Source organism: Calonectris borealis, chromosome 3 (genome assembly GCF_964195595.1).
Source record: "Calonectris borealis chromosome 3, bCalBor7.hap1.2, whole genome shotgun sequence".
Taxonomy (NCBI): Eukaryota; Metazoa; Chordata; class Aves; order Procellariiformes; family Procellariidae; genus Calonectris; species Calonectris borealis.
Genome location: NC_134314.1, coordinates 124,086,979 through 124,114,123, shown reverse-complemented (window position 1 = coordinate 124,114,123; position 27,145 = coordinate 124,086,979). Strand labels below are relative to the sequence as shown.

Here is a 27,145-nt window from a genome sequence, read left to right as displayed (position 1 = left end):
AGCATGGCCCCCCGTGCACTTGATCAGCCAGCGCCTTTGTTGCCCTTCCCATTACATAGGAGGGGGGAAACTACCTCTGCCTAGTTAAAAGGTCTGGGAAAAGGACACCCTCTTCCTAGTCAATACATTGCCTAGCACAGCATCAATACGTTGCCTAGCCCAGGCAGGGTCCTGTGACCTGCAGGGGCTTCTGTGCCAGCAATTAATAATAAATCACAAATATCATACAAGTTCTCTGACAGACCCTTCCTTCCTTCCACAGGCTTGTACTCAAGGTATGGGGTAAGAAAAACAAAAAAGGAAAGAAACAGCCTACTAAATGGCTAGATTGCATTAGTTTGGCAGTCTTCGCTTGAAAAAAGGCCTGGTAGCACATGAAAAATTCATCAGTATGTGAAGGACTGGAACATTAGCACAAGATCTAGTAGACTGATGAAGGACTGAAAATACTGCATGAATAAGTCATTCATAGCTTATCATCCCAGTAATCATTTCATTAGTGATAACCACTTTTTAGAAAGCATTAAACTGAACATGGCATGGACTTAAAATTTAAGATAAATCCAGGTCACATTTTGGCTGTCCGTGAGGTTGAGTGGCAGAGGAGGGATGGTAGGAAACGAGCCATTTCTGTGAGTTCTTTGTGCAGGGACGTGTGCTGGGTAAGTCCCCAGGGCAGCAGCGCCCAAAGGGGCATCTTTTAAGGGATGCAGCTATATACAATTCCTCTCACATCTAAATGCTGCAGTCGTCCTATGTCAGCAAAATACTTGACATGGCTTGTGGCAAGCTGGACCTTCCATGTCCCCCTGAGCATGGGTCCCATTCCAAGAAATAGTATGTGGTCTGCAGAAAAATATTATACCGTGAGGCATAAGTTAATCTTAATTGCTGTGTTTCCTCATTTTTTAGGCTTGGCTTTGTCACTGCCGTAATGTTCCTTTAATGTTGTTATTGTTTCTTACCTACATTAAGTGTTTTACAAATGATGGATGGCCAGGTCTCTCTGATGTTTGGTTGCAACAGCTCAGTTACGTGTACTGCTAAAATGTTAGCCAAAGGAGACGATTAAGAGTCTGTGTGTACAATGAAGATGGATTTGGGGCTTCTGATCCTCCGGCTGGGTGTTGTCTGTCCTCACAGGTATTACCAGCCCAGATTACGCTGTTGTACCCCTGCTATAACTTCTTCTGCGTTACTCCACTGTTCCCAGAGGAGAATCCATCCCTGCTAGTGGTGGCGGGTGCTCCCAAAATCACAGAGTGCCAATTGTCCTCCCTGTGCGATTCATTTGACACATGTTTAAAAATGAATGTAGCTATGTGAATAAGAGGAAAAGTTCAGGCAGAGGAATAATTTATAATTCCCAATAATATTGCTTCTAGCTACTGCTCTATAGTGCCAGTTCCTGCCCAATGTGGTTTAAGCAGCTAACAGCTATAAAAGTTTGTTGACCTGAGAGGCTTAGTATCAACCATAGGTACAGTCAAAGTCAATATGGAGGCTGAAAATCCAGTGCTAATAGAAAAATAGAAGTCAATATTTAGGATGTGAGTCAGGAACTTAAAATAGGAAAGTGAAACAGATGAGGGCTGTAGCTGCAAGAGTGCTGGAGGTGAAATGTTTAGATCCAAGGACCACTGCTGATTACTATCTTCCCCTCTAACAAGGTTGCTCATTCTGCTTCAGAAATTCATTTCCAGTGGCCAGGCCACCTCCCTGACCTATATTCCTCAGACTGCCATTACGTCAGAGCCTGCCTATTTGGGGTTATAAGTGAAATCCTCTGTCTTCTAGGTGAAATCCACAGGTAATTATACGTGGGGCAAATATGGGCTGGGGCACGGAGAGGCCAGGAGAAGAGTTTGGCTTAGCTCTGTTTATACTGGAAAATCCCCTTTCTAAGGCTGTACTGTTAAGTCTTGGAGGGGAGGGTAGGGGGCACAGGGGAACTCCCCCCGTACGAGGCGGTAGCTGCCGGGAACAGGGATTTCACAGTGCGGCTCTTCCAGCTAAGCGTCAGGCGGAAAAGTAACCAGCCGTAAGTGGGGGTTTTCGTACTGGAGAGGGGCACGGGGAACTGAGAGCTCTTACCCGCAAATGAAAATGATGTGGCCTTATTTACACGATGAGGGATGGGGAGCAATGCCCGAGCACGCTGATGATGAATTTATATGCCCTTCAGTGAGGCGGTACATCCTTTCCTCAGTTTGGTTGCAGTGGACCAGATCTCCAGCAGATGTGAATCTGGCCAGCTCCATTAAAGTCAGTAGAGCCTCTTTACTCCAGCTAGGGTCCGCATCCACATCTTCTGGTATTTAAAGAAATTGCCATCTGCCAGGTTCTCCCATTGCACTCCCTTTCCATAGAGAAACTTGGTAGCTGAGAAGGTTTCTCAGGAGTCACGCTGACATTATTTTGCTACTGTAAGAGGACCCCATCATATCCTCCTCTGACACATGCGATGACATTCCTTTGTTTTGGCTTTGATGTCATAACATTGTTTTCACAGACTTGCCCTGATCTTGTTGTGACAAGGTCAAGTCCCATTCAATTCAAGAGGAAGGTATTAATACCAGGCTGAAAAACCCTGGTATTAATTAAGCTCTGAGCAGTACCTTCAGGCATATGCTGCTGTCTTTATTTCTTGCATGTAAAGTGCTTCAGCCAACACAATTGGTTCATGGTGCAATCCCAGCTTTGATTAAAAAAAAAAAGTACGTACTCTAATGAATGATTGCTGGACAGGAAGGAATCAGATTCAAAATCTGAACTGTGCTCAAAAGTAACACCAGAAGTAGCAGGGAGATAAGTCTGACAAACTCTGTTGCAGTACAACACGGTTGACTGGAAAAATCTGTTGTTGAAACTATTTTTTTGTGAAAAGTAAGGTTTGTTTCAACTGAACTACCTGAGCTCTCTATATAAATTTGAGCTTTTTATTTTTAAATCCAAATGCCCCAAACCTCAAATATTTAAGCTGAAACAGTTTGATTGTAATATGGTTCCTGTTTCATGCTGCCCCATCTGACTATTGTGAGTGGCACCAGGTTTTAATTTAATGTAATTGTAGACGTCTATAATTTGCTAGCATTATTGTAATATCAATACTGTTTGTTATTTTTTCTGACCAAGTGCTCAGGCAATATGGCATGTCAGCACATCCTAAATTATATACATTGGGTTATGCAATGCCTGGTAGCTATTTAACTTGGTATTTCAGGTGTAGAAACTGAGGCAAGTTGCGAGGAATGATTCGCCCATGGTCCTAAATGCAACCTGTTGTAGACTCAGTACGTAACTGGATCCCAGACTGATGGGATGTTTCCCTGAACCAGAAAAAGTCCAGTCATCTCATACTCCCCTTTGCTGCAGCCTTACTTTTGCTAAGGAAGAAACAGACTGATCTCTGTTTGTCTCACCTTGGGTACCAATATCAAAATGAACACGGCACCTTTCAGCCAAGCTTTTTCAGCTGGAGAGTTCTCAGAGATAAGGTATCCAGAGAGATACATTATCTATACATAAGGGTATACGTAGAGAGTTCTTTTAAGGCTGGCAGAAATCCAGGGTTTCTGATTCTCAGGAAACCAAAAGAAACTACATTTTCTTTCCTTTTTTAACTTCAGGTAAAGCAGCAGCTCTTGGAACTGGCAGCTGCTCAGTTTCCCTTCTGCAGCAATTCTGCTGAGGCTGTACTTTGATGCCTTTCTGCTTCTGAGGGAAAAGTTAATGTACTCCTGGTCCCCCGCCTGCCCTTTGGCTCCTTGCTCCATCCCTGCACAGCAACTTGACGGCCTTTTGCCGGTGTTGCTGCTGGTATTTGAGTGGCTGTGCTATGGGCTGGGTGATGGGAACTCGCTGCTGATCCCAGCGCACCGTGGAGCTGCAGGCAGCTTCTGCAGTTTCCCTGCTGGGGCACAAGGCAGAGGATGCCCACTTCAGGGTCACATCCTCTGCTGCTTCCAGGTATGTCAGCAATACAGGCAGGGCTCTTTCTAAATCCTTGCTTTGCCTTTGATAGGGCAAAAGTGAATCAAAGGCAGGATATTTCAAATGAAACATTTTGAGGCTTCTTGAACCATCGTGTCTGATGGAACTTTGTTTCCATAGAGAGCCTTTCAACTGGAAGCAGTTTTCATCGTCATACCTCTGGGGTAGTCCCATGATTTCAGAATAGACAAGCCATGAGTCAGTTATAAACAAAACTGCAAACAAGGTTTTGTTTGCAGACCATTGTATAAAGCATTGGGCATGTGTCAAAGGCTTTGAAGATTTTGTTTTAAATATAGCTGGGTATTGTAAAACATTCTTGTTAAAACATATAGATTTCCTATCATCTAGACACAAGTTCAGCAGTACAGATTTTAGAGGGACGGAATGTCCTAAATTGACCTAAAATTGTTTTACTCTGCATAAACATGTCATGATTTTTAAAGAACTTAGGCTCTTTCATGGACAGAAACTTGGAATTTCTCCCCTCAGACAGTACAAAGCTTTCCATTGTGAGCTCTGATGAGTCAGGAAATATTGGATCTTAAACTTATCACTCTTGCAAGACTGAATATTGCATATTTTGTTGCTCAGAAGACTGTAATTTTGCAGAGGTGTTACCCATTGAAGAACAAAGCTTGAATCACTGTCATCTGGGCTCATGTCTAAAGACATGTCTCCAAGGAGGTCCCAAGGAGGAATCTTGACATCTGTTTCCTTACTCTGTTCGCCAAAAAGAGGATGAAAAATATCTTGACAAGTGGACATGAAGAACTTTGCAAGACTGGTCTAAAAATAAGTTGCAAGACAAAACAACAACTCCTTTATTGAACCCATGACGGCTCGGAGTAGAAGACAACATTCTTCCCCGCCGTCCCAATACAAAGAAATGTGTGCCTGTGGACGTGTTAAAACACCAGCTATATTTCCCAGATCTTCCTATAAAACTGAAAAAGGAAAAAGAAAAGAGAAAAAGGAAAGAGAAAAAGTTAGAAAGTAAAATAAAATATCTCTTCCTAAGAGGCTATTTGACACACAAAAAAATAATTTAAGTGAGAGGAAAAGAGCCCTCACACCATTGCACGCCCCTGGGTAAAGCTGGAAAAAACAAACCGCAGGCTCCGGGGCTAACCTGCTGCAGGTACATTTGACCCTTTTGCCCAAGCTGTATTTCATTAGTATATCTCAAGGAGGATGGGCTGTTAAATGATTCAAGCTGGATAAGATTTGCTGCAATGGAAAATTTGTATGCCTCTCTAGTTGAAAAACCATTTGCAAAAATAGATTAGCAAATCATTGTTGCAAACTGGACTGTTAACCTAAGAGCAGAAAATGCAAGGGGATTTGAAACTGCATTTTAATTTGTCACGCTTCTAAATAATTTATTGTACAACTCACAATATATTGAAATTAAAACCTGAAGTATGACATACAGTAAATAATTCAGAATGGCTCTTTCATCAAGTGTGAGCTGGGTTATTGATACTTCATTTTAGTTAGATAGACATCAATGTAGCTCCTACAGGGGATCTCTCAGTTGACTAATTTTGCTTGTGTTGGTACAGGCGAAATCCTCCTTTAGGCAGTCTGCAAACTCCTTGTGCTTAGTACTCATTCAGTTCTCCTAACAAATTACTGTAAGGAAGGCTTCCTGAAGCCTGAGAAGCAAGGGCAAATGACCTCATCTAAGGATGTAGCCTCCCATATACTTTAGGAGCAGCCACCCTACCTTGAGGATAAGGCTGCAGGTATTGATCAAAATCTGATCATCTTCACTACAGATCTAAGATGCCCGAGAAGCGTGTGTACAGTACACAGCAGCAACAAGCCAGTGCAGGAGTGGTGTGTTACTTGCAGATTGATGGCACATGCTTTCACAGCAGCAAAAATAAATACATGCATTACTGCAAAACTGTTTTTGTTATTTGAGATTGAAATCTTAACAACCAATTAGTATCTCATTAGGGTTCTATTTACATAGCTAATGAAGATAATTTATGAGGAAAGAAAGCATTTGAGACTCCCCAGCACAGTCAATTGACTTTAACTTTGGTGAAGCAGACAGCCAACTCCATTTAGAGCTTCCTTTTTACCTGGATAATAGGGAGAACAAAAGGACATCAACCCACAAGCAGAAAACAGCCTTCCTGGACCATGGCGGGAGAGCGTGACTTAAACCTCCCTGTGCCTCAGTTCCTGCTAACCAGGGGCAAAGAGCCTTCCATTCCCCACACACTTTCTATTTAGGGTACTGATGACTTCTGAACAGAAAATGTGTGTGGTTTTCTTTTTCTTTTTTTTAATCTCCAAAAAAAGAAGGGGGGTCATCAGACCTGTTGGAAGTTTGTGGATCAGTCCTGTTCAGCCCGTCTCAGAAGAAGTCTATACCTTATTGTAGGTAATCCAGAGTTTAGTGCAGGACAGCGTGAATTTGGCACTCCCACATTTTGGGAAAGATTCACTGAACAAAGTTGTTAGTTTCTGTAGTGAAAGACGGTATTTAGAGAGTGGTCCTGTACACCAGGCCCCTTGGTGCTGCCTGTAGTGTAGAATTATAGGGTTTACGAATGCCCAGAGGGAACTAGCTCAGTCCTTAGGAGGTGGGAAGAAGTAAATTATTTTTGATTTCGGGGGTGTTAGCAGCTCTGGTCTTATGGAACTGCAACTCGTGTTTGCAAGTAGCAGAACAGCAAGGAAATGGAGCCCCAATCTCCCACGGCAGAGGGAAATCAAACAACAGGAGCTGTGAACTGTTTTTGGTTTCCGGTGCCAGATCAGGAGTTAATCTGATCGGGGCCTAAGCCTTGCAGCTACTTCTGTGCGTGTTCACCAGAAGGCTCTATAGAACAAGCCATGACCCAGACTAGGTTGATGTGCAGCACTGTGTTTCTGGCAGAGGATAGAAACCTGTGTGACGCCGCACCCAAGTTCATTCCCACAGCCTCGGGAAGCGACTGAGGAAGACGGGGCTGTGGTTGGAAGTGTCCAGAGCAGTGCTTTGGTGGCTGTGCTTACCTGCCTTGGCACTCAGGTGCTCCTCTACTTTCTTGGGAGAACTGCTTTGGGGGGAAAGAAAATCTTTTAAAAGCAAGAGAAAGGAGACACTTGTTTCTCATCAAAACCAAATATTGACATTTCCTGCCTGTTACAACTTTTGTTCTTGAGCCATTGTTAAGGAAAAATATGTACAAGCTTAGAACAAAATCTGAAGCTAGCGTGCCTGTGCAAATCATGGGAGGCTGTCTTTAAGGAAAAGATACTGATTTTCTGTCATGTTTAATCAGGGACTAGTCCCAGAAATGCCTAGATACTCTAACAACTGTTTTTAGGATGGGCTAGGTCTTCAGCTACTTTGAATCAGTGCAGTTTCAGCTGAGCTATACAAGTTCACTAGACTTAGACTTCATATTCCTCTCCAAGACTTGAAACAGGAACGCTAAAAAGTTGCAAACCAAAGTTGAGCTAAAGCAAAAGGTGTCCTGTGTTATATTAATACATATTCAGACCCGAAAGAAGCTATATGAAGCTATATAAAAATGTGAATCTGTATTTATGATCTGATTGTAATTATTAGCAAATTGCACTCTAGAGATTAAACCATTTATAGAGGCAGTAGAGAACTTTTGTAGACCTTCGGGTGGGCACAGGAAATTGAGTATCTAATGATGACATCTGGGCAATAAAAAGAAGAAACAAACATATTAAAATCAGGAACAATCCATCTTCTTTCCCTCACTAATAACTCCTTGATCACTCATGGTCTTCCTGGGAAATACCTTGCTGAAGGTAAACATTTGTAGTGAGAGACAGGTAATATAGTGGGTGATGACACTGCGCTCTATGAAACACCTGTATGAGGTATGTGTGTGGCTGATGCTCATGGAGTGTAGAAATATTATCTTATCCCATCCTTTTCTTTTTGCATCCATACGTCCATGGGCGGAAGATGTTCTCCACAGCGTGGAAGGTGGGCAGTGGCTTCAGCACCCCCGCCCATCACTGGTTGGAAAATTGTTTCAAGCTACGCTTCAACACACAGCACAGCATGAAAAGCGTGCGTAGGCCTGGGATTTAACTCTGACTTGGGGTCCTAAATCTCAGTATTAAGGGGCACCTGAGCGCTTTCTGCTCTGGAGTGGGTCTCAGTGGCTCCGAGGAAGTGCCTTCATCAGCATACGAAACATTTTTCTCTCTGGTTGACTAATTCAGCTGCTGTAGGGATCCAGCTGGTGCTGCGCTGAAATTGTTTTCATTTATTACATGCTCCAACATTTGCTCTGAAAGCTGCTGCTGCAGAAGACACTTTTCTCTCATCTGCAGGAGGGTTTCAGTGAGATTATTAAACTTGTGCTTTGCTGGCTTTCCCCCCCTTTGCCACTTATTTTAATGATGCTGCAGAAGCTCTTCATTCTCGTGCTGTTGCTGATCCAGTTGGTGCCGATCTCATGGGCAGCATTCCCAGAGAGACTGGGTCACCTGGGAAGAGAAATCAGCTTGGGAAAATCACTCCTCTTTTTTCATACATCCTTGTTCCTCCTCCCCCCGTCCTCCCATGTGTGTGGGTCTCTCTCACGCTAAAAAAAAAAAAAAAAAGAGGGGAAAAAAAAAAGGCAAAAAAAGCTTTGAAGGCTTAAATCTCAGATGTGAGCTTACTTGAGCTTTTATTGCCCCTTTTTTTTAATCTAGAAAAGCTTATATTCACTCAAAATGGCAATTACTTGAATCTAATTGGAACCATTTTATGTAGCTCCAGACTCATTGCTTGATCTCAGTAATAAATGAACTTACAAAATATTTTTGTTACTAAAGGAATTGTAGTTGGGCAGGCCAGATCATCAATCATGATTTCCTTTTGTAGGCTTAATATGAACCTCATTTGATTTTGAACAAAACGACGTTAGCTGAAAAGTTAGCTACTGTACCTTCAGCTATGGCAGGGAAGGGAATGTGGCTCCTACAGATTTCTAAATCCTGGTTTACAAGTTAAAGATTTTAACTGAGCTTTAATTATTAAATGAATTTACATTTCATTTAAATATGAAGGGAAAGAATGTATTTGTAATGTAGAAGTTCCAACCGAGATCAGGACCCCGCTAAGCGAAGTGCTGTGCACCCGCTCAGAGAAGGGATTACTTTTCAGACAAACCAGCTCTTTGAACCTGTTCACTGGGGGAGCACTAGTTTTGGCAGAGAGATGGAGCGGGGCTGGGTGGCTGAGGTTGGGAAGGAGATATCCGAAGGGAGGGACGGTGGCAGCCTGCACTTTGATCAGCTGAGTTGTTTGGGACTGCGTTTTTGGCAGCTGGGCTTGCTTCAGAAAGTTCCTGTGCTGAATAGAGGGCAGATGGAGAGAGGAGGGAAGGGTCCTTCATCTCTGGGATAGATTGGCCACTGGAAATGCAAAGCCTAAACCCAAACAGGGTGTTATCGAGCTGCAGCATATATGGCAGAAGTGGCTTCACCTTGGTTGCACAGAAGCCCCGGGCACAGGTAGTGCTTAAGTGGAGATCACTGATACCGTTTGCCCCGTTTATGGCTTGATAGTGGAGGAATAAAACTTGAATGAGGTTTGACTGAATAATTGTCTCTAATTTTGGGGAGGGATTTGGGACCATGTCTTTGTCTGGTGAACTGGATAAAAACATATTCACTCCCATCACTGAGCTGTTTTAAAAAAAAAAACTGAGATAAAAACCTGCCCGAAGAGGTGGTGGTCACACATCCTCATCTGGCATCAGCACTTTCTGCCAAGCAAGCTGCTCATCCCTGCTCCTCTCCCCCTCCCCGGAGCTGCCTCTCCCCTTTCACCTGCCAGCAGAACAGCACGTACAATTGCTCCCTAACCCGGTCCAGAGAAAATAGTCGGAGTTAGCTTAAATGCATGGAGAAGTTTTATCCTAACTTGGAGCATATGGGGAGACCTGCGTTAGGGAGTGGGTGTGCATGTGAAGCGGAGGAGGCACTAACCCTCAGTGAGGATGTGGGAGGAAAAGGCGATCCCTTTCCCTGCTCCCTGCAACCAGAACGGGGTTTATGGCCGTAGCGTGACACCCTGATAAAGAGGATGCCAGTAACAAGTCGGGTGCCAAGTTTGGACCAGCTTGCGGACAAAACGCAACGCAAAACTACGTTGTGGTACATGCTGTTAGTGTGCCAATGCAGAGCTCCATAGATCCTGGCAAGCCTGTGCATGATTCGTAGCAAATATCCCTCAGCCCCTCTGTGGGAATGGCTAAGCACGGGCCACGGCCCCGCAGGAGTCCTCGGGAGTCCTCTCGCCTCACCGCAGCGCAGCAGCACCCTGGCATACCACCCCGTTTTGGCCCGGGCCTGCCGCAGAGCTGCTCTCTGGATCACTGCAACTCCGCTTTCAAGTGGTTTCCCCTCTAGGCTGCTTTAAATGCTCTCTTATCAACAACCTCTGTATAGATAAAAGGTGCATTCAACAAGTGTATGAAATCACAATCAGCTGACTGAAGTGATGACAGTGTTAATCTAGGTCCTGCGTCCTCCCCGTGGTACCTGGGCAGGCAGAGGTAGGCATGGCCTTGGGCTACACTTGCGCTGGTAAATAAAGCAGTGCCTGGGAACACTTTTGGGCCCAGCCAAAAGCCAGGTATTGTCAGGACACCTCCGGTATGCTTTTGGGCCAGGCCAAGAAGCTCTCTCCCAAACGGTTTCTAGCCGTGGTTTGTTCTAACATTCCTGGGACCATCCCCAAGCAGCAGTTTGCATGCAGCCACCCCGATGCGGAAGCTAGCAGTGAAGCAGGCTTTTCCTTGCCAGCTGGCCTCCGTGCCCAGGAATGTTCTCAGGCGCACTTAATTTACTAATAGAGATGTAGCCTGAGAGGAAGAGATACAAACAGGGCTGTGGGTCTAACTTGCTCCCATGGAATTTTGCCCTGGGCTTTGGAAGAAGAGGATTTTGCTTCTCTGGAAATGCGGTAGGCCCAGGAGGAACATGGAACAATGTGCTGTTGGAAGGGAAGGGAAGGAAGCAGGGAATACGATACATTTTTCGTCACGTCTTTGAGCTCGGGCAGTGATATGACAGGTCGCTTTGGTATTGCTGGACCTGGATTTCTGCCCTAAGGTGGATGTAAATAGTGCCTTTAACACAAGTGAAGGAAGAGCTGCAGTTTCAATAAACTGGGGGGAAACTAGAAACACTCTGCCCCCTGAACCCCAGTTTGAAAGCCCAGCACAGGGACTGAAGACTTCCAAGCTGCAGGTGCCAACTTCCAAATGCGCATGCTACACGCCACTGGCCTAGGAAGGGTGAGAGAGAGATTCACTTCCCCACAGTTAACTTGGGGTTTCGTTTTCCCCCTTAAGATGGGATCCGATGACGAGGTTTCTTCTGCTTTTAGGACGTGAAATATGACAATAAGAGAAAAGCTCTAAAGCCTCCTCATTTGGGTGGGTTATTTAGCCTTTCCTGGTTTTATTACATCATTTATATCAAAGTAGTGGTATTACAATCCCCTTTGTCAGTAGCAGGACTAACGAAGGGATTGCCAGGAGCAGTTATACCCCTCTTGAGGGACATGGAAAAATACTCTTTCTCTGAACACAATGGGGATATTCCTTATGCTAATCCGCTGCTCTGCTTAAAAATGTTTAATTTAAATGATCACCATGTGGCAGCTCAGGAGCCTCCTTTCCACATGGGTTTTTGGGAAAGCCACAAAGCGGATCAAAAGCCCAAGAGATGGACTTTACCCTAAAGCTAACTGCTGCAATAGCTGATACCCGACATGTTGGGACTGACAACGTACCATAATATCAGCAGCATCTGTTTGAGTTACTTGGGTAGCTTGTACACATCATTTGCCTGCAGAATGGATAAATCAGACAGCTTAGCGCACCAGGGCAACTTCCCATGAGCCGTAAGACCAAACACATCAATGAAGTCTTCAGTTCCTGCCTTTTGTTATCGCTTTGGAGTTAGTAGCAAAAGCAAGCAATTCTCGTAGCGAGGCTACCTAAACACACATACAGCTCGTTGCAGCAATAGGGCTGAGATGTGCAGTCATTAAAATTCATACGCACACAGCAGACCAGCACAGGGCCTGTATGCTACTTTGCCCAAATTTTATGGCCTGACTTAGATGATGCATGGGAGCTACCCTAGCTCTTCTATATAGTGGGCATTTTCATCTGAGAACTTACAAGGCTTGTTAAATACAGGAGAAATACTTCAAATAGAAGCCATCATCATGATCCAGTATAGAGGAATTTTGTATTTCTAATGAAATTAGAATTCATTATTTCTAATGAAAGCAAACATGTAAAATATGTGTATAGCTGCCTGGACACACATGGCAATGTGGTGCAAATGGCATTCAGTCAGGCTAGCTGTGAAATCACTTTGGCTTAAGGGAAATAAACCTTTATTTTATCATATATGTATAATTCCATTTGGAGAGTTGGTAGAAATGCTTTTTCACAGTTTTGGCCCTGGTAAATTCAGCTTGTTTTATCAGAACATGTCTAATATTGTAAATGAATGGAAGGAAGGAAAAAATAATATTTACATATTATTACAGTGGTGTATTTTTTTAATCCATCAGAGTTCCTTAATATTAATGTCTGACATGTTAGAAGTTGCTTAGGGAAAAAATAGATACAAAACAGTCTACTTTTTATTAAATTTATTTTGTAAGGAAACTATTTTCCCACTGGCTGCAGAAATGAATGTCACATTCGATTGCGCAACTTGGAATTTCAGTTTTCCACTGGTGTGGAGAGAGTGGCCCTGATTTTTCAAGGATTTATTCATAACCTTCATTTTTAGGTCCTCCAGGTTCTTCCTAGGCTGTGTGAGTGTCTGAACCAGGACTTACAGAATGCATTCAGTCTGTTTAAAATTATTTGAGGTAGCAATTTTGGCCTTGCGGTGTTCTTGCTTCTTCCCTGATTCATGTGCTGGCTGCATTTTCTGGCAAACAAAGAGGGGCAGGAGAAATTTTGGGGCAGTTCCTTTTTCTTTTTCAAAACCCAGTGGCTGTCAGGCTGTATGCAGAGGCTTGGGGTGTGCACAGGGGAGCAGAAAGCAAGTGAGAAGGTCAAAGGTGCAAAATAAATGGAGTTTATTCCGTGGTTCCCCAGCTTGTTTATTTGTTTAGTATTTTGATTTATTTGAAAGGAGTTTATTCCATGGCTGACTAAAGGAATGTATTCAATGTTTAGTATACCCACGTTAAGTGGATGTGAATGTTTACTCGTCTATACACATGCATACTGTATAGAAAACAGAAAATGTAAGAAAGGGCAAACCTCCTACAGTAATACAATGCCAAGGCTGCATAAGTCCAGTTAGAGAACACAGAATTGATAGGAATAATGGAATTAGTAATTGGACAATGCTGCACATCATGAATGTTTTATGGTACTGCTTTTTCAGCCTAATCCTGAATGGGCTGAAGGACATGTGTAGTTTTACAAGCACGTAAACTAAGGGTAGATAGGTCATTGCAAATTTCAGAAAAAAGCAGGAAGCCGAGGTGTGGCGAGGTAAGGTAGTTAAAAGTATTAAGGAATGTGAAGGTTGGCCCAAGCTTTCCCAAAGCGCTAAGCAGATTGGCTGTACAACACCCAGCCTGCAGTGGGGCCTGAAGAAAAGCAAAAGGGAGGAGGAGATGGCACAGCAAGCGAGGGAATTCACTGCGCACCTCTGCTACGGTGACTGATCTAGTTTGGGAACAAATCGGTATGTCGATACCCTGACCAGTATCTTTATCGTCCTGACCGAGGTTGTAAATACCCCTCTCTCTTCAGCGCAGATTGACTCTTACAAGATCAGAGCTTTTCTCCGTAGCTGAATGAGATGATTATATTCCTGTGAGGATTTATGGGTTGCAGGAAGAACCATGGACAAGGCACTGCAGGAATTCGTCAGGAAACTATTGGATAATAGATTTGGTATTGGGCTTTTCAAAAATGTCTACATGAACTGAGTACTTAATGCCTCACTGAAGTTTTGTGAGTTTAACCCCAAAACTGTGTCTAACCTGATTATGCATCATCGAAAATCTCGGTGTGACCTATATAGATCTTTGGGCCCCTGTATACTTCTTAGAAAAACAGCCTTTCACCGCTCTCTGTCCCTTTTCCCCTTCTGTAAGATGGAGGTAGCAGTTCTTCCTCCTCTTGGAGAGGAATGGGGAGGCCGAATACAGGAAGAGTACTATGACTTTGGGGCTACAGCTGTTCTGGGGAATACCTTGAAGCCGTTCAATGTGTGCCGCTAATAATTAGTTTCCGCAATTTAGAGCATGCTTTCTGGAATGCTGCAGCGGGAGCGCTGCAGCGCTGGAGCAGACAAGAGTCTGGGAACGGTCAAAGGATGTTGTTCTCCTAAGACCCCTCCCAGCCAGTAAATTTTGTAGCACACAAGCAAACAAGTTACCAAATAAAAGTTACAGGGTGGTTGAACTGAGACCTATGCCCATCAGAGCTTCTCTGGAAACTGGGCAGAGCTGGGAACAAGGGACGTAATTGAAAGCAACTTGCAAATAGCTTTACTCCCAGTGTGAAGCAGGTGCAGCAGCTGATCGCTTGTGCCGAGCACATGCCACAGAGCAGGCACAAAGCTTTACTATTGCTTTCTGTAGTTCTGTCTAGTTTTAAGAGGATATTTAAAAATTGGAATGATAATGACCTGAGAAAACATGACTTTACACCAGAAAATAAAATTGCAAGCATTCATTATCAAAGGCATACTGGCAAAGAAGTGTTAGAGAACAAGAATGCCTGATGATGCAATGTTTTTCATCCTGCAACTGAGCACAGAAAACCTTTTCATATGCCCTAAATCTGCAGCTACAATAAAGCCTTCATACAGACAATCTGCTTAAACAGAACGTCACGCTTGCCTTTATTTTATTTTAATTGCAAAACATTATCCAGTTTCACTGCTAAAATATGCACTTCTTAAGGCAATATGCGTAACTTTATATTATCCTCCATTTTACTTGACGTCAGTATCTCTGCAGTGATGAAATTATAAGCTCCTGAAGTGGACCATCTATGACGCAGCCATTTCTCTTTTATGTGGGGGAACACCCTCACCCCATTGTCTTCCTAACAAGACTTATATAATTAAAAAATCCCTCTTTGCTCTGAATCTTCTGACCGGAATAGTCGGCATCTCTGTCTCTTCATCACTTAAACACGTGAGTCTGTACCACCAAAACCAACAGGAATTTTGCCACTGTCTTTAAGGCAAGATTGAGCCCTGTGATTCCAGATATTTGAGATTACTATTGGCATTAACCTAGTATTTAGCCCCAAACAATAGCAATGCCTAACTCTTAGTGCTTTTACTAGAAGGTCTTGCAGGGACTTACAAGTGGGGTCAGCATCATCATCCCCATTTCAACGGAGAGAAAACTGAGGCACAAAGGGAAGAAAAAGGTCACTTCTAGCGCTGGGAAGAGATTGAGGTGTCCTGAATCTTAGTCAGTTCACTGTCTACTGAATCTCCCTAGCCTGACAGTCTGTGACTATTCATATTGCATGTAATTAAATGTACATAAATGGTGGCGGTGCCTAGGAATCTGTCCGGTGATGGCTCGGTTGTTCTCCAGGCTGTACAGAGGCGTTATGACATTTTTACACCTCTTAATGATAAAAGCCACAGGCCAAATACTGGATTTTGAAATTTGGAAGTTTGTAGCATCAAGGGGAAAAGAGTAGAAAAAAGGTTATCACGTTAGGCTCCCTTTTTCCTCTTTCCCCAGCAATTGGATTACAAATTGTAGGAATTTGTCTTACAATATGAAAGTTGCACAGCTATGTGAACTGACTACTGCAGCCTATATTTGCAGATATAACATTGTTAGGAGCAAGAGCTATCGTTCACTGGCAATGGAGACATACTGGAAATGTAGAGAATACTGGGTCTGCATTTATTTCCTGATAAATTCCAATTTCCCTGCCACTATGATGGAAAGAAAGCTGAGATTTGATGAATGAAATTGAGACTCACTGTGAAACAGAGCAACGGCTTTGAAGAGCTGCCAGATTTCAGCAAAGGTGAATAAGAAAGAAATAGACATTTCTGAATAAACTGCCTTTCCCCTCTTCAAAAACAAATCACCATCTTGTAAATTATCTTCTCGGGTGAGAATCCATCCTTCATGGAACAGGAGACAGGCTGCACAGCAGAGACAATTGATAGATGTTAAAAGACAAACCACCAAAAGACAAATATGTCTTCAGAAGACAGTATTAAATAATATTTTAAAGAATGGACACACATCATATTCACACAGATGCTAACAGGAAGCACAGTACAGAAACTGAAAAGCTTTCAGATAATCTCCACCCGTTATGAAGCCAAAACCTCAACATCACTAACACATCTTAACTCATTTTCAAAAGTCGCCCCTCTAGCATTTGATGCCGTACCATGTATATGTTTCATACTTCAGCACAGATTTTTATCAAGAGGTTTATTCACTAAAATGTGCAAAATCTGTAAAACAAGCTCACTGCTATTAATATTTCACATCTCACATACTTATCATATCCAGGGGACAGTGGTCTAAAGTGGGAATTTTCAAAAATGCTCAGCATTGGTCTAACTGGTCTGCTGAAGTGAGTAGTAAAACTGTCGACTACCAACGTGCATAGAGCGATGCGAGTGTTTCTGCAGACCTAGACCAGAAATTAGGTCATTTTGTTAAGGATTACAAGTTATGCGTCAGAGACCTTAGTGAGCATTTCTCATCTAGGTCTTCCAGCTGAAGTCTTCTGCCCGTAGCCATCAACAATGACAGCTGCAATTTAACCAGGTTGGGAAAAAAGACACTACATGGTGGCAGTATATATATGTGATTTGGTATAGTATTTGTAAGAAGAAGATGCTGGGGGGAAAAAAGATTTTCTTCTTTCCTCCTCTAGTCTTGAAAAAGGATTCTCACCATGTTATAAAACCTATCCTTATTTGGATACTTTTCTATCATTTTACTAAGAAAACCCAACAATACTTGAAGTTGAGATCTATCAGCTGTGTTTGGGTCCTGGAAAGGAACACCTGGATCTGAAACCTTAGCAGCAGGTGCCGCTAGCTAAGTATTTACTGGCTCAACACCTCTCCAAAAAAACACTGAACCAAAAAAACCCCAAGAAAAAATAAAAGAGAGTGCACGTGGGAAAGAAGAAAGAAATAATCAGTCCAGTCAGCTATACAAAGTTGAGGAGCAGGGAAATGAAGTTTCACAAAAGAGATTAACAAATATGCACGGTCAGGTTTCCTAAAACCCCACGTCTGTACCAGATCGTTTCAGCGTTAAATGGTGGTTTCTCTCTCTGGCAGGAGTTTAGCTGAAGAGCAGGCTTGATCTGAAAAGTAACTCTGTAAAATGAAACGACATTGTGGGAGCCCACCGCGATGGGGCTGAATCTTTAGCTGGTGTACCGCTCGACTCCTCAATTTCACAGAGCTCGTTGAGGAATTGCAGCAGAAAATGCGTCCGGTTGAGTTTCGGTTTCTTTATCTCAGGTGCACTGCTGCACAGCTGTAGGGGTGGGAAGGGGACAAGGGCATTACGCCTCCTGCAAAGGCTCATTTGAGGAGCTGGAAGTCTGGGTGGGTGCGTCCTGGTGTGTTTGCGCTCCACAGACCAAGTGCGGCATTCGTTATACCTAAATACACCTGTCTCTAATGCTCTCTATCATGATAAAGATGCTTCTCAGCTTGTGACCTCAGGTGCACTGGTGCTAGAAACGCAGCGGGAGCGGGCCTGAATGCAGTGTTCAAACGCAGTGGGCTTTGCAGAGGGGTATTTAGTCAGTTGTTGTGCTGATGAGGCATGAGCCATAACCAGACCTTCATGGGTGACACTTTGAGGGCCTTATTCCCCATATTCACCAGGGCACTGGCTGAAAGGGAGCCAGATCTGCCTCGGTGAGAAATCTCTACGTGGGGCAGGCAGGTGAAAGGTGCTGGGGCACGGCTGAGGTTCTGGTGTGGGTGCCAGTGCACGTGTTATAAGTGCTTTGGTGTTGTCTTTTGGGACCTCATGGAAACAGATGGGAAGGCAGAGTCACTGCCCCAGCAGCTCCTGATGTAAATAGACTGAGAGATGACAAACTAGAAGGGGAAACGTGTTTTATGGCCAAGAGAACAGAAAGCTGTGAGAGCCTATTTAGATATAAAATCAGAGAGGGGCAAACCTACAAGACCCTCTTGATATCAGATCAGAGTATGTGCAGGCCTTCAGAACAACCACAAACACGTTTCTCCCTTACAAGGCTCATCATCCTAATATAGAAGGCTCCTGGAGATAACGCGAAGCTGGGCATACAGTACAGCCTATGCTCCAGGCACAGGGAGTAAGTGTTGAGGCAAGAAATGACTTTTTCCTGGCATGACCCACTACAGATTGAACTGGAATGGCAATTAGAAGTTGAAGTGCTCATTTAATGTCAGTGATGTGTAAACTACGTTGCCATTGTTATTTTAGTGCTGATTTACATAATTGGCATACCCTGAAGTCACACTGCACACACTTTCGGTTCATGCTAAAGACTTGCAGGAAGTCATAAAATTAAACATTATCTGCGCTGGAATGCAACGGAAAAGTAACTAAACTTTTGAAGGATTTCACCTCGCTCCGTGTCACCTCTCCTGCCGTATGCGCGGCAGCAAGCGAAAATCGGGTTAACAAGTGTTGGGAGCTGTTGGTATGAAGGAGCTTTACCAGCTCTTTAATTACGCTGGTGTAGTTCTGAGGTGGTTTGTTACACTGGTATGTAACTCCGTGCGAATGCCTCATCCTGCAGTGACGTTTTGCCGGTATAGCTGAAGTCACTCTGATGTGATAGGAAAGCCAAGGGAAGAAGGTCCACAGGTCCAGTCCAAATGTGCTGAATTCCTGCCTCAAATTGGCGGTTTTCCTATGTTGAAAAGTCGTAAGATGGAGGGAAAAGGCCGCTCCCAAAGGAGGAGCTGGTAATAGAGCTGTCTCAGTTGTTATTGCTTTAAATCCTCCTCCGCAGTAATTCAAGGTGTCAAAGGCTGTCTGTGTCTTTTGCAAATGAAGCCCCTGAGAGGTATTGGGAAGAAGAGGTGCAGCACAGGGCACTCACCTTGCCGGGAAGGAGCCTCTGCTAGCACCGGGACCCCGGCTAATGACGGTGTGCCAATGGCTTCAGCTTTGAAGAGGACCCTAAATTGCTAGGTATCGCATACCTGTGCAAGAAGAGCCAGGCCCTACCGCAGAGCCCAAGCAGACAAACAAGAGATGGGCCAAAGGATGCATCCCTACCCACAAGTTACTAAATCGTATCGAGATTAAGAGATTTGCCAATATCAGCAAAGGGAGCCAGGGACCTAGCTCGGATTGGGAGCCAAATCCCGTTGAGCATGGGCCTGCTTCTTCACCCCTGCCACCGCTGTCCTCCTTCGTGCCCGTACGCAATGCCGGGCCCGCGGCGGGCAGTCGAGGCTGCAAACCCGGGGAGCGCCGGCGTGGGCACGGCCGGGCGCCCGCCCCGCAGCCACCGGCCCCGGGGCAGGTGCCGGGCGGAGGCGAGAGGCCGCGGGCTGGTGGAGGGTGGTTTGTGTCGGGGCTGCCGTTTCGGGGCCGGAGATCCGCCGCACTTCCACCACTGGAGGGCAGCCACATCTTAAAAAAAAATAAACCCCAACCCTCTGCCGTCCGCACGGCCGGGGCTGAGCCCGCAGTCGGATGCGCCGCGGCAGCCCTGCGGGAGGAGACTCCTCCCGAGCCTCGGCGCTCGTCTTTCGGGGAGGAGAGCGAGGAAACCCCCGGGTTTCCAGCCCCCGCCCCGCGGCTGGGCTGTGGGATGCCCCGCCGGCGAGGCCGGGCTCGGGCAGCGGGCTCCCGCGCACTGCTGCTGGTGGGGGTAGAAACATAAATAAGCATATATATATATTCTTTTTTTTAACTGCTTTTAAAGCACCGGGATTCTCCCGATACCTTACGTGACCTTCACACCTTACCACCCCGGCAGCCCCGGCCGTCCGGGGCACGGCGCTAATCCGATTTGCGGCGGCGGAGCCCGGGAGCGCTCGGGGCCGCACAATGGGTCATTGTTCGGCCTGGCCCCGCGTCCTGCCCCGGGCGGCCGTGCCCCGATCCGGCGGCGCGGCACGGCCGCCCGGGACAGGACGCGGGGCCGGGCCGGCGGCGCTTCCCACACCGGACCGGGGGCCGGTGCCACAGCTTAACGGGACGGGACGCTGGCCCCATCCCTCGTCCAGGCGCAGAGGCCGGTGGCACCGCGACCCGGGCGCGGGCGGGCGGGCGGCTGCGGCAGCCGCGGCGAGGGAGGGAGCGGGCGAGGGAGGAGGGAGGGAAGGAGCGAGGGAGGGAGGCGGCGTCTCCTTTAAAAGCCGTGCGGGGCCGCAGCCCGCTCCCACAGGGCGGCTGTGATTGGCGCGGGCCCGCGAGCCTCCGGGGTCGTGACATCGCCGCGCAACAAAAAGCCCCGGCGGCGGCCGGCCACCCCCGGCAATGGTGCGGTGCGGGGCGGGAGGCGGGCAGGCCGGCGGGGCGCCCGGCGCTGTCCCCTAGCGCGGCCGCTCCACGCGGGCCGGCAGCGGGCTGCTCCCCACCCTTTTTTTTTTTTTTTTCCTTTTCTCTCTCCTCCCTCCTTTCTTCTTTCTTTTTAAGGGAGCGGAGAAAAGTCAAGCTTCATCTTAATGTTGCTGCGGGAGTCTCAGTAAATGTCCATCTGTCTGATGCGGGTGATGCAAAGGACATTTTTTAAAAGGAGCCTTTTAACTCCATAGACACGTAGGGACCCATTCACGGGCAGGCACACGCACACACACGCGAGGAGGAGGAAGAAGAAGAAGCAACAACTTTTCGATCGCTGCTTTTAAAAGGGAGAAGCCCTTCCCTGGCCGGGACTTGCCTTCTGCCTCCTCAACCAGCTGCTAAAAGTATGTTTCTGAGGCGGACTGTACTTCAGGGAACTTCTGTTTTCTGCTCGGCAGCTGTAGAGGAGCAGCAGCGAAGTTTGGAGTAACACCAAGTGATGCGGGAAAAACACCCCGAGAGCAGAAAACCCTCCTGCAGACACAACCCCTGCTGCTGCACACAGGTATAGCTCCGGCGGTCGCAGATCCGCTGAAAGCCTTCTCCGCAGGATGACTCCATGGGCCACGGCGGAGGTGCTAGCGCTCTGGAAGAGAGAGGGGGGACGGGACACTAATCATAACAATTATTATTATAATAATAATAATAATCCAGCGCAGAGTTTCACGGGGGAGAAGAATATCCTGTGGGTTTGGCTAAGGACGTAGCAGGATTTGTGTTTTCCTCCTTCCCCTTCTTCCACTCCGCCGAGGGAAAATAGCTCTCCCTTTCTCTCCGTTGGGGGAAGCCGCTGCCCCGCCGCGGAGCCCCGGCGCGGGGGACGCGGCGCCGGCCCCGAGCCCCCGCGGCTCGGCTGGGCTTGGCTCGGCGTGGGGGGGAGCACGGGGGTCGGGACGGGAGCGCAGCGGGGAGGTCGCTTTGCGCGTCGGCGGGGCAGCCGCCCCTTCCCTCCCCCGGCGGCGGGCGCTTTCCCCGCGGCGGCGGGAGGCCCGGGCCGGCCGAGCGCACACCTGTGCCCCCGCCGAGGGCAGCGGCCCGGCCCCGGCGGTGCCCCCGGCCGCGCTGACAGCGGCCGCCCCCTCCTCCCCTTCACCTCCGCGCTCCTTTGTTGCGGATCGCCCCGCTCCGCTCCCCCGCCCCGTCGCGTCCCGTCCCGCCGCGCTCCCTTCGATCTCCTGCCACGGGGATTTTCGTGCCTCGCTCCGCCGCGCGCCGCCGCCGAGCACCTGAAGCGGCCCGACGGGGCCCCGCGGGGGGCTCCTCCGCGCCCGCCCCGCCGGGTGCCGGCCGGGCCGCGGCGGGCGCCGCTCGCCATGGCCCGCGCCTCGCCCCGCCGCGGGGGCCAGGCCGGGCGCCGGGGTGGGACACACCTGCGGACCGTCCCCGTCCGCCCTCCCCCCCCCGCGGCGCGCTCCCCCGGCGCGGTGTCCGCGCTGACTGGCTCCCATCGCCTCCTCCTCCTCCTCCGCGCAGGTTGATCATGGTTGCCGCGACCCGCTCCCTCCTGGCGCTGCTGCTCTGCCAGGTGCTGCTGGGCGGCGCGGCCGGCCTCATGCCGGAGGTGGGCCGGCGGCGCTTCAGCGAGCCGGGCCGCGCCGCCTCGGCCGCGCAGCGCCCCGAGGACCTCCTCAGCGAGTTCGAGCTGCGCCTGCTCCACATGTTCGGGCTGAAGCGGCGGCCCAGCCCCGGCAAGGACGTCGTCATCCCCCCCTACATGCTGGACCTCTACCGCCTGCACGCGGGCCAGCAGCTGGGGCAGCCGCCGGCCCTCGGCTACCCGCTGGAGAGGGCCGCCAGCCGCGCCAACACCGTCCGCAGCTTCCACCACGAAGGTAGGGGCGGGGGCCGGGGGCGCGGGGCCGGGGGCGGGTGGGGGGCCGTGGACGGGCGCGGGCTCGGCGCGCGCGCGGCGGCCTGGGGCCGCCCGCGGCCGCGGGACGGGCTGAGGGAGCGGAGGGGAAAGGGGAGGGCCGGAGGAGGAGCGTCGGGGCGGATTCCTCCCCGGGAGCGCGTAAGCCCGGCTGCCGGTAGCACGGGGTTTGTGAAATTCAGCGGGGCGGCGGTGTGCCTCCGGCCGGGAGTGCTTCCAGGGCCCCGGCTGCAGGCTCCGGGGTTTCTGCTGTGGCGCGCTTGCTGTGCCAACCGCTCTTCTCCTCCTCCCCCCTCCGTCCGACGAGAGGCTCCTGGTTTATTTACTTTTTCCGCTAAAACAGAGCGGCTCCGCGTTAAGCGTTCCCACAGATAGCTTTTCTTTTGCGAGGCTGAAGAGCAGGAAAGCCTCTCTAATGCGCGCCTGAGCCGGGGCCGCTGCGGAGGTTTCTAATCCTTATCTAATCCCCGTGAGAGATCAATGAAACGATCAATCGTGGCCTCTCCTCAAGCGCTCTCTCGCCCCGCCGTCGAGGAGCGATTTAGCCCGGACCCACGCTACGCCTCCCCAGCCACCAGTGCCCAGGCTGGTAAAAGCCCTGTGGCCCTGTGGCCAGGTTTCGGCTCTCACCTGCAGGTAACCCGGCCAAATGCAGAGCGGGGCGTCCAGCAGCACCTCCGCCCCTCCTCGCCTGCGGCCCACCGAGGCAGCGGACCCTCTGGGACAGGCCCTTGCTGAGCAACTGGGTGCGTTTCCCGGCTTACGTAGCCAAAATAGTCGCTGCAGAGTTAGCCGTGGCACGGGTAGGCCCGTGGAGCCGGTGGTGCACGTGTCGCTCGCGTGCTCTTTGGGAAGCGTTTCCCCAAGTTGTAATCATTCCTGGCTGCTAGTCTCCGGAGCTGGCATGCAGTGGCCCCGCTGTAAAAGTAATGAAAATGCAGTTTTCCCATGCTTTTAATGTGAAACTGTGTTGAGAAAAGAAATTCATGAGTATTTAATGTTTCTGATGGATAAAGGAGGTGGCCTCGGAGAAGTGGATGTACTTTTTAGTGGAAAGCCTTATTGTGAGAAAGGAGATGAATGATGAAACGTAACCTCTTATTGTCTGCGTTTCCCTACGTGGAAAGTAAACACCTAGCAGCGAATGGGGAAAAGCCAGTGCATGGGTCATTCACGTTAAACCTGAGCATGGTAGGCAAGGAGCTGAGCAAGAGAGGAGCTGAAAGGGCTCCTTTACATTTTAGGCAAATGTAAAAATCTGCAGTTTCAAGTAGTCATACTGTTACAGCAAAGACTGTTTTTGACATAAAAGCTATTCTATAACTTTCACAAAATTTAGAAGAAAATCAATGTGACTCCACTTTTTCACGGAGTTCTCACTCTGTATTAGTGGCTTCATGAAAGCAGAAGTTTGTCTTGTGACCACTCAAAACAACATCTGCGTTGTTACAAATATTGGTCTGGTCCTGAAATACCCTAAAGCTGAGCCTTACCATATGCAAAAAGCCATATGGGAATCAACAGGGAATGGTTACATGACTAAGAACTGCTAACAGCAGTTATGCCTTCCCCTTAGAAAGTGACTGTCTCTCCCGGATGCTTAGTACCAAAGTTAAAAACCATGATTTGAGAAAGATTTGTTTTGGCAAATACTTTTAAATTCTTCAATGTCTGTAGCAACTCGTACTTCTTAGCAACCCTAGATATATTTTACTCCCTCTGAAGCTCCATTCAATTATTTGTTGACTCAAAGATGAGAACGGCATGGGGTTTAGTGACTTTTTAATTTTTTTTTTTTTGTGGTTTTGAAAATCTGTTGTTCAGAAGTGACTTTGTTTCGTTATCCCTTTACCATCCACCCCTTTTTAGCGGTTGAACCTTCCCGCTGTTCTTTATGGCCCTTTTGGGTGAATACTAGGGCTGAGCCTTACGTAAAGTGCCCTTACAGATGTTGAGGTCACTGTCTCTAATCAAGATACAAAAATCCATACGTTAAGATTTGTAAGTCACCTAAATTGTGGAGTAATATTTTTCAGAATGGAGTTTAAGGGATTGATGTTAGAGCCATATTCTTCAAAAAAGCAGAAATGCAATAGTTACCCTAAGTCCTCAACCAGTTTGAGTGATTCTCATCAGACCCCCACTAACTATAGCGCTTGAGTTTTCTCACGTCCTGGAATTCCAAAGAAATCTGCGTGTTTCTTGCCACTTATTTTAACCACCTGGAATGCAAAGGGCACAGTATTCAATCAAAATGCGTAACAATGAATGAAGCATTCTTAACTTCATGCTATACATGCTTGCATAAATAAACAGAGAGACAAGGGAGATGACATTTTCTGCCTGAAAGTCTTTCAGATCTTGTATGTCACATGCGTTAACTGTCTTGAAAGTTGCCAGCAGCAGACTATCTGAGGGGTTTGGTTGCTTGTCTCAGTTACTGATTATTTTCTTTCTTTCTTTCTTTCTTTCCTTTTTTTTTTTATTTTCCCTGTTTAATCAAATTAGAAGTTTTGGAAGAACTGCCAGAAACAAGTGGGAAAACAGCACGGCGTTTCTTCTTTAATTTAACTTCCATCCCTAATGAGGAGTCTATCACCTCAGCTGAACTCCAGATTTTTCGGAAACAGGTGCACGGAGGCTTTGAGAACAACAGCAGCTACCATCACCGTATTAATATTTATGAAATTATAAAGCCAGCCACAGCCACCTCTAAGGACCCTGTCACAAGACTTTTGGACACCAGGTTGGTGCATCATAATGCAAGTAAATGGGAAAGTTTTGATGTAACGCCAGCTGTTTTGAGGTGGATTGCACATGGACAACCTAATCATGGGTTTGTGGTAGAGGTGGTTCACTTGGACAAAGAGAACAGTGCCTCCAAGAGGCACGTTAGGATTAGCAGGTCTTTACATCAGGATGAAGATAGCTGGTCTCAGCTCAGGCCATTATTAGTAACGTTTGGGCATGATGGCAAGGGACACCCGCTTCATAAAAGAGAAAAGCGTCAAGCGAAACACAAACAGCGTAAACGCCACAAATACAGTTGCAAAAGGCATCCGTTATATGTGGACTTCAATGATGTGGGGTGGAATGACTGGATTGTTGCCCCACCGGGGTATAGTGCCTTTTACTGCCATGGGGAATGTCCTTTTCCACTGGCAGATCATCTAAACTCAACAAACCATGCCATTGTTCAGACTTTGGTCAATTCAGTGAATTCCAAAATCCCCAAGGCTTGCTGTGTGCCGACAGAACTGAGTGCTATTTCCATGCTCTACCTTGATGAGAATGAAAAAGTTGTATTAAAGAACTATCAAGATATGGTTGTGGAGGGTTGTGGGTGCCGCTAACACAGCAAATATATTAGACAAATACAAAAAAAAAAAAAAGCTGACACTTTAATATTTCCCAATGAAGACTTTATTTATGTAATGAAATGGAAAGAAAAAAAACACAACTATTTTGAAAATATATTTATGTCTACGAAAAAGTTGGGAAAACAAATATTTTAATCAGAGAAATATTCCTTTAAAGATTTTAAATGTATTTTAGTTGTACATTTTATATGGGTTTAACCCCAGCACATGAAGTATAATGGTCAGATTCTTATTTTGTATTTATTTACTATTATAACCACTTTTTAGAAGAATAGCTAATTTGTATTTATATGTAATCAAAAAGAAAAAAATATAGGGTTTGTACATAATTTTCCAAAATTGTAGCTGTTTCAATTGTGTGTATTTAAGTTGAAAAGAATACATGGAAGGTTACTATGGCAAAGTGCATAGCACATTTGCTTTCTGCTGTGCTACTGTTAAGGTCACAAGTTCAAGTCCAGAAAAAAGTGGATAATCCACTCTGCTGACTTTCAAGATTATTATATTGTACAATTCTCAGGAATGCTGCAGGGTGGGCTGTCCAATCCATGAGAACTGGCATCCTCTTTAGGTGGAACATTTGGATAAGAACCAGACGTTGCTGATCTAGTATAAATACTGCTATTCCCAACTAATTTGCAGTGTGAATATAAGAAGGGCCAATAGAAATCCTACGGGAGGCGGGGGTGGGGGAAGACTGAATCCTTTCTAGACCTACAGAAAAGTGAATGTTTAATGTTTCCTTTAAAAGTCCTTCCTTTAAAAGTCCTGGCCAAATATAAAATAATAAAAACGAAAATGTCATCCTTTTTTTTTTGTGATTATATATGCTAAAGAGGAATAATTATCTTATTTGTACCGGCCCTTGTCTTTAACAGTTGGAAAAGCATTGCATACTTCCTCACCTCAGATGAGAGCTCACTTCTGTGGAGTGTTATAGTGAAATGAATCTTCAATTTTTGCCCTACATACAGCAAGCTGTTGTCATATGCAGCCTCCCATCTAACCTCAACTGATGGTTTTGCTGCTTTGCAGATTAGCTTATCTTCCTTTCCAGGGTTTTATGTCTGAAAGCTTCTCCCCTCCCCCCCCCCCCCAAATGTTTAAATCTGTTTCAGATAATAAATCACAGAACTCTGATATTTCTTTCTGGAAAGTCCAGTCTGTAAGAAAAAATGGTTCACTTATGCAGTCATCACAAGGATAACTTGTGCTTACATCTTACTTTTTAAATCCTTCATGTAAGGGGCAAAAGCATGATTTGCAATTGGCAAACACAGCATTAAAACTAGTACTTAATTGTGCCTGTTGTGCGTTAAAAGA

The 27,145-nt window shown here is 46.7% G+C and overlaps 1 protein-coding gene across 1 annotated transcript in view; it reads left to right on the top strand.

Moving 5' to 3' along the window:
• Positions 1 to 26,114, top strand: part of BMP2 (bone morphogenetic protein 2) — a 204,717-nt gene extending 178,603 nt beyond the window's left edge. Inside the window, exons 4-6 of the mRNA XM_075147733.1 lie at positions 20,645 to 21,077; positions 22,046 to 22,404; positions 24,951 to 26,114. Coding sequence (XP_075003834.1) covers positions 22,053 to 22,404; positions 24,951 to 25,795 — 1,197 coding nt within the window. The 5' untranslated portion in view covers positions 20,645 to 21,077; positions 22,046 to 22,052 and the 3' untranslated portion in view covers positions 25,796 to 26,114. The remainder of the gene's footprint in view (positions 1 to 20,644; positions 21,078 to 22,045; positions 22,405 to 24,950) is intronic.
• The last annotated feature ends 1,031 nt before the right edge of the window (positions 26,115 to 27,145 follow it).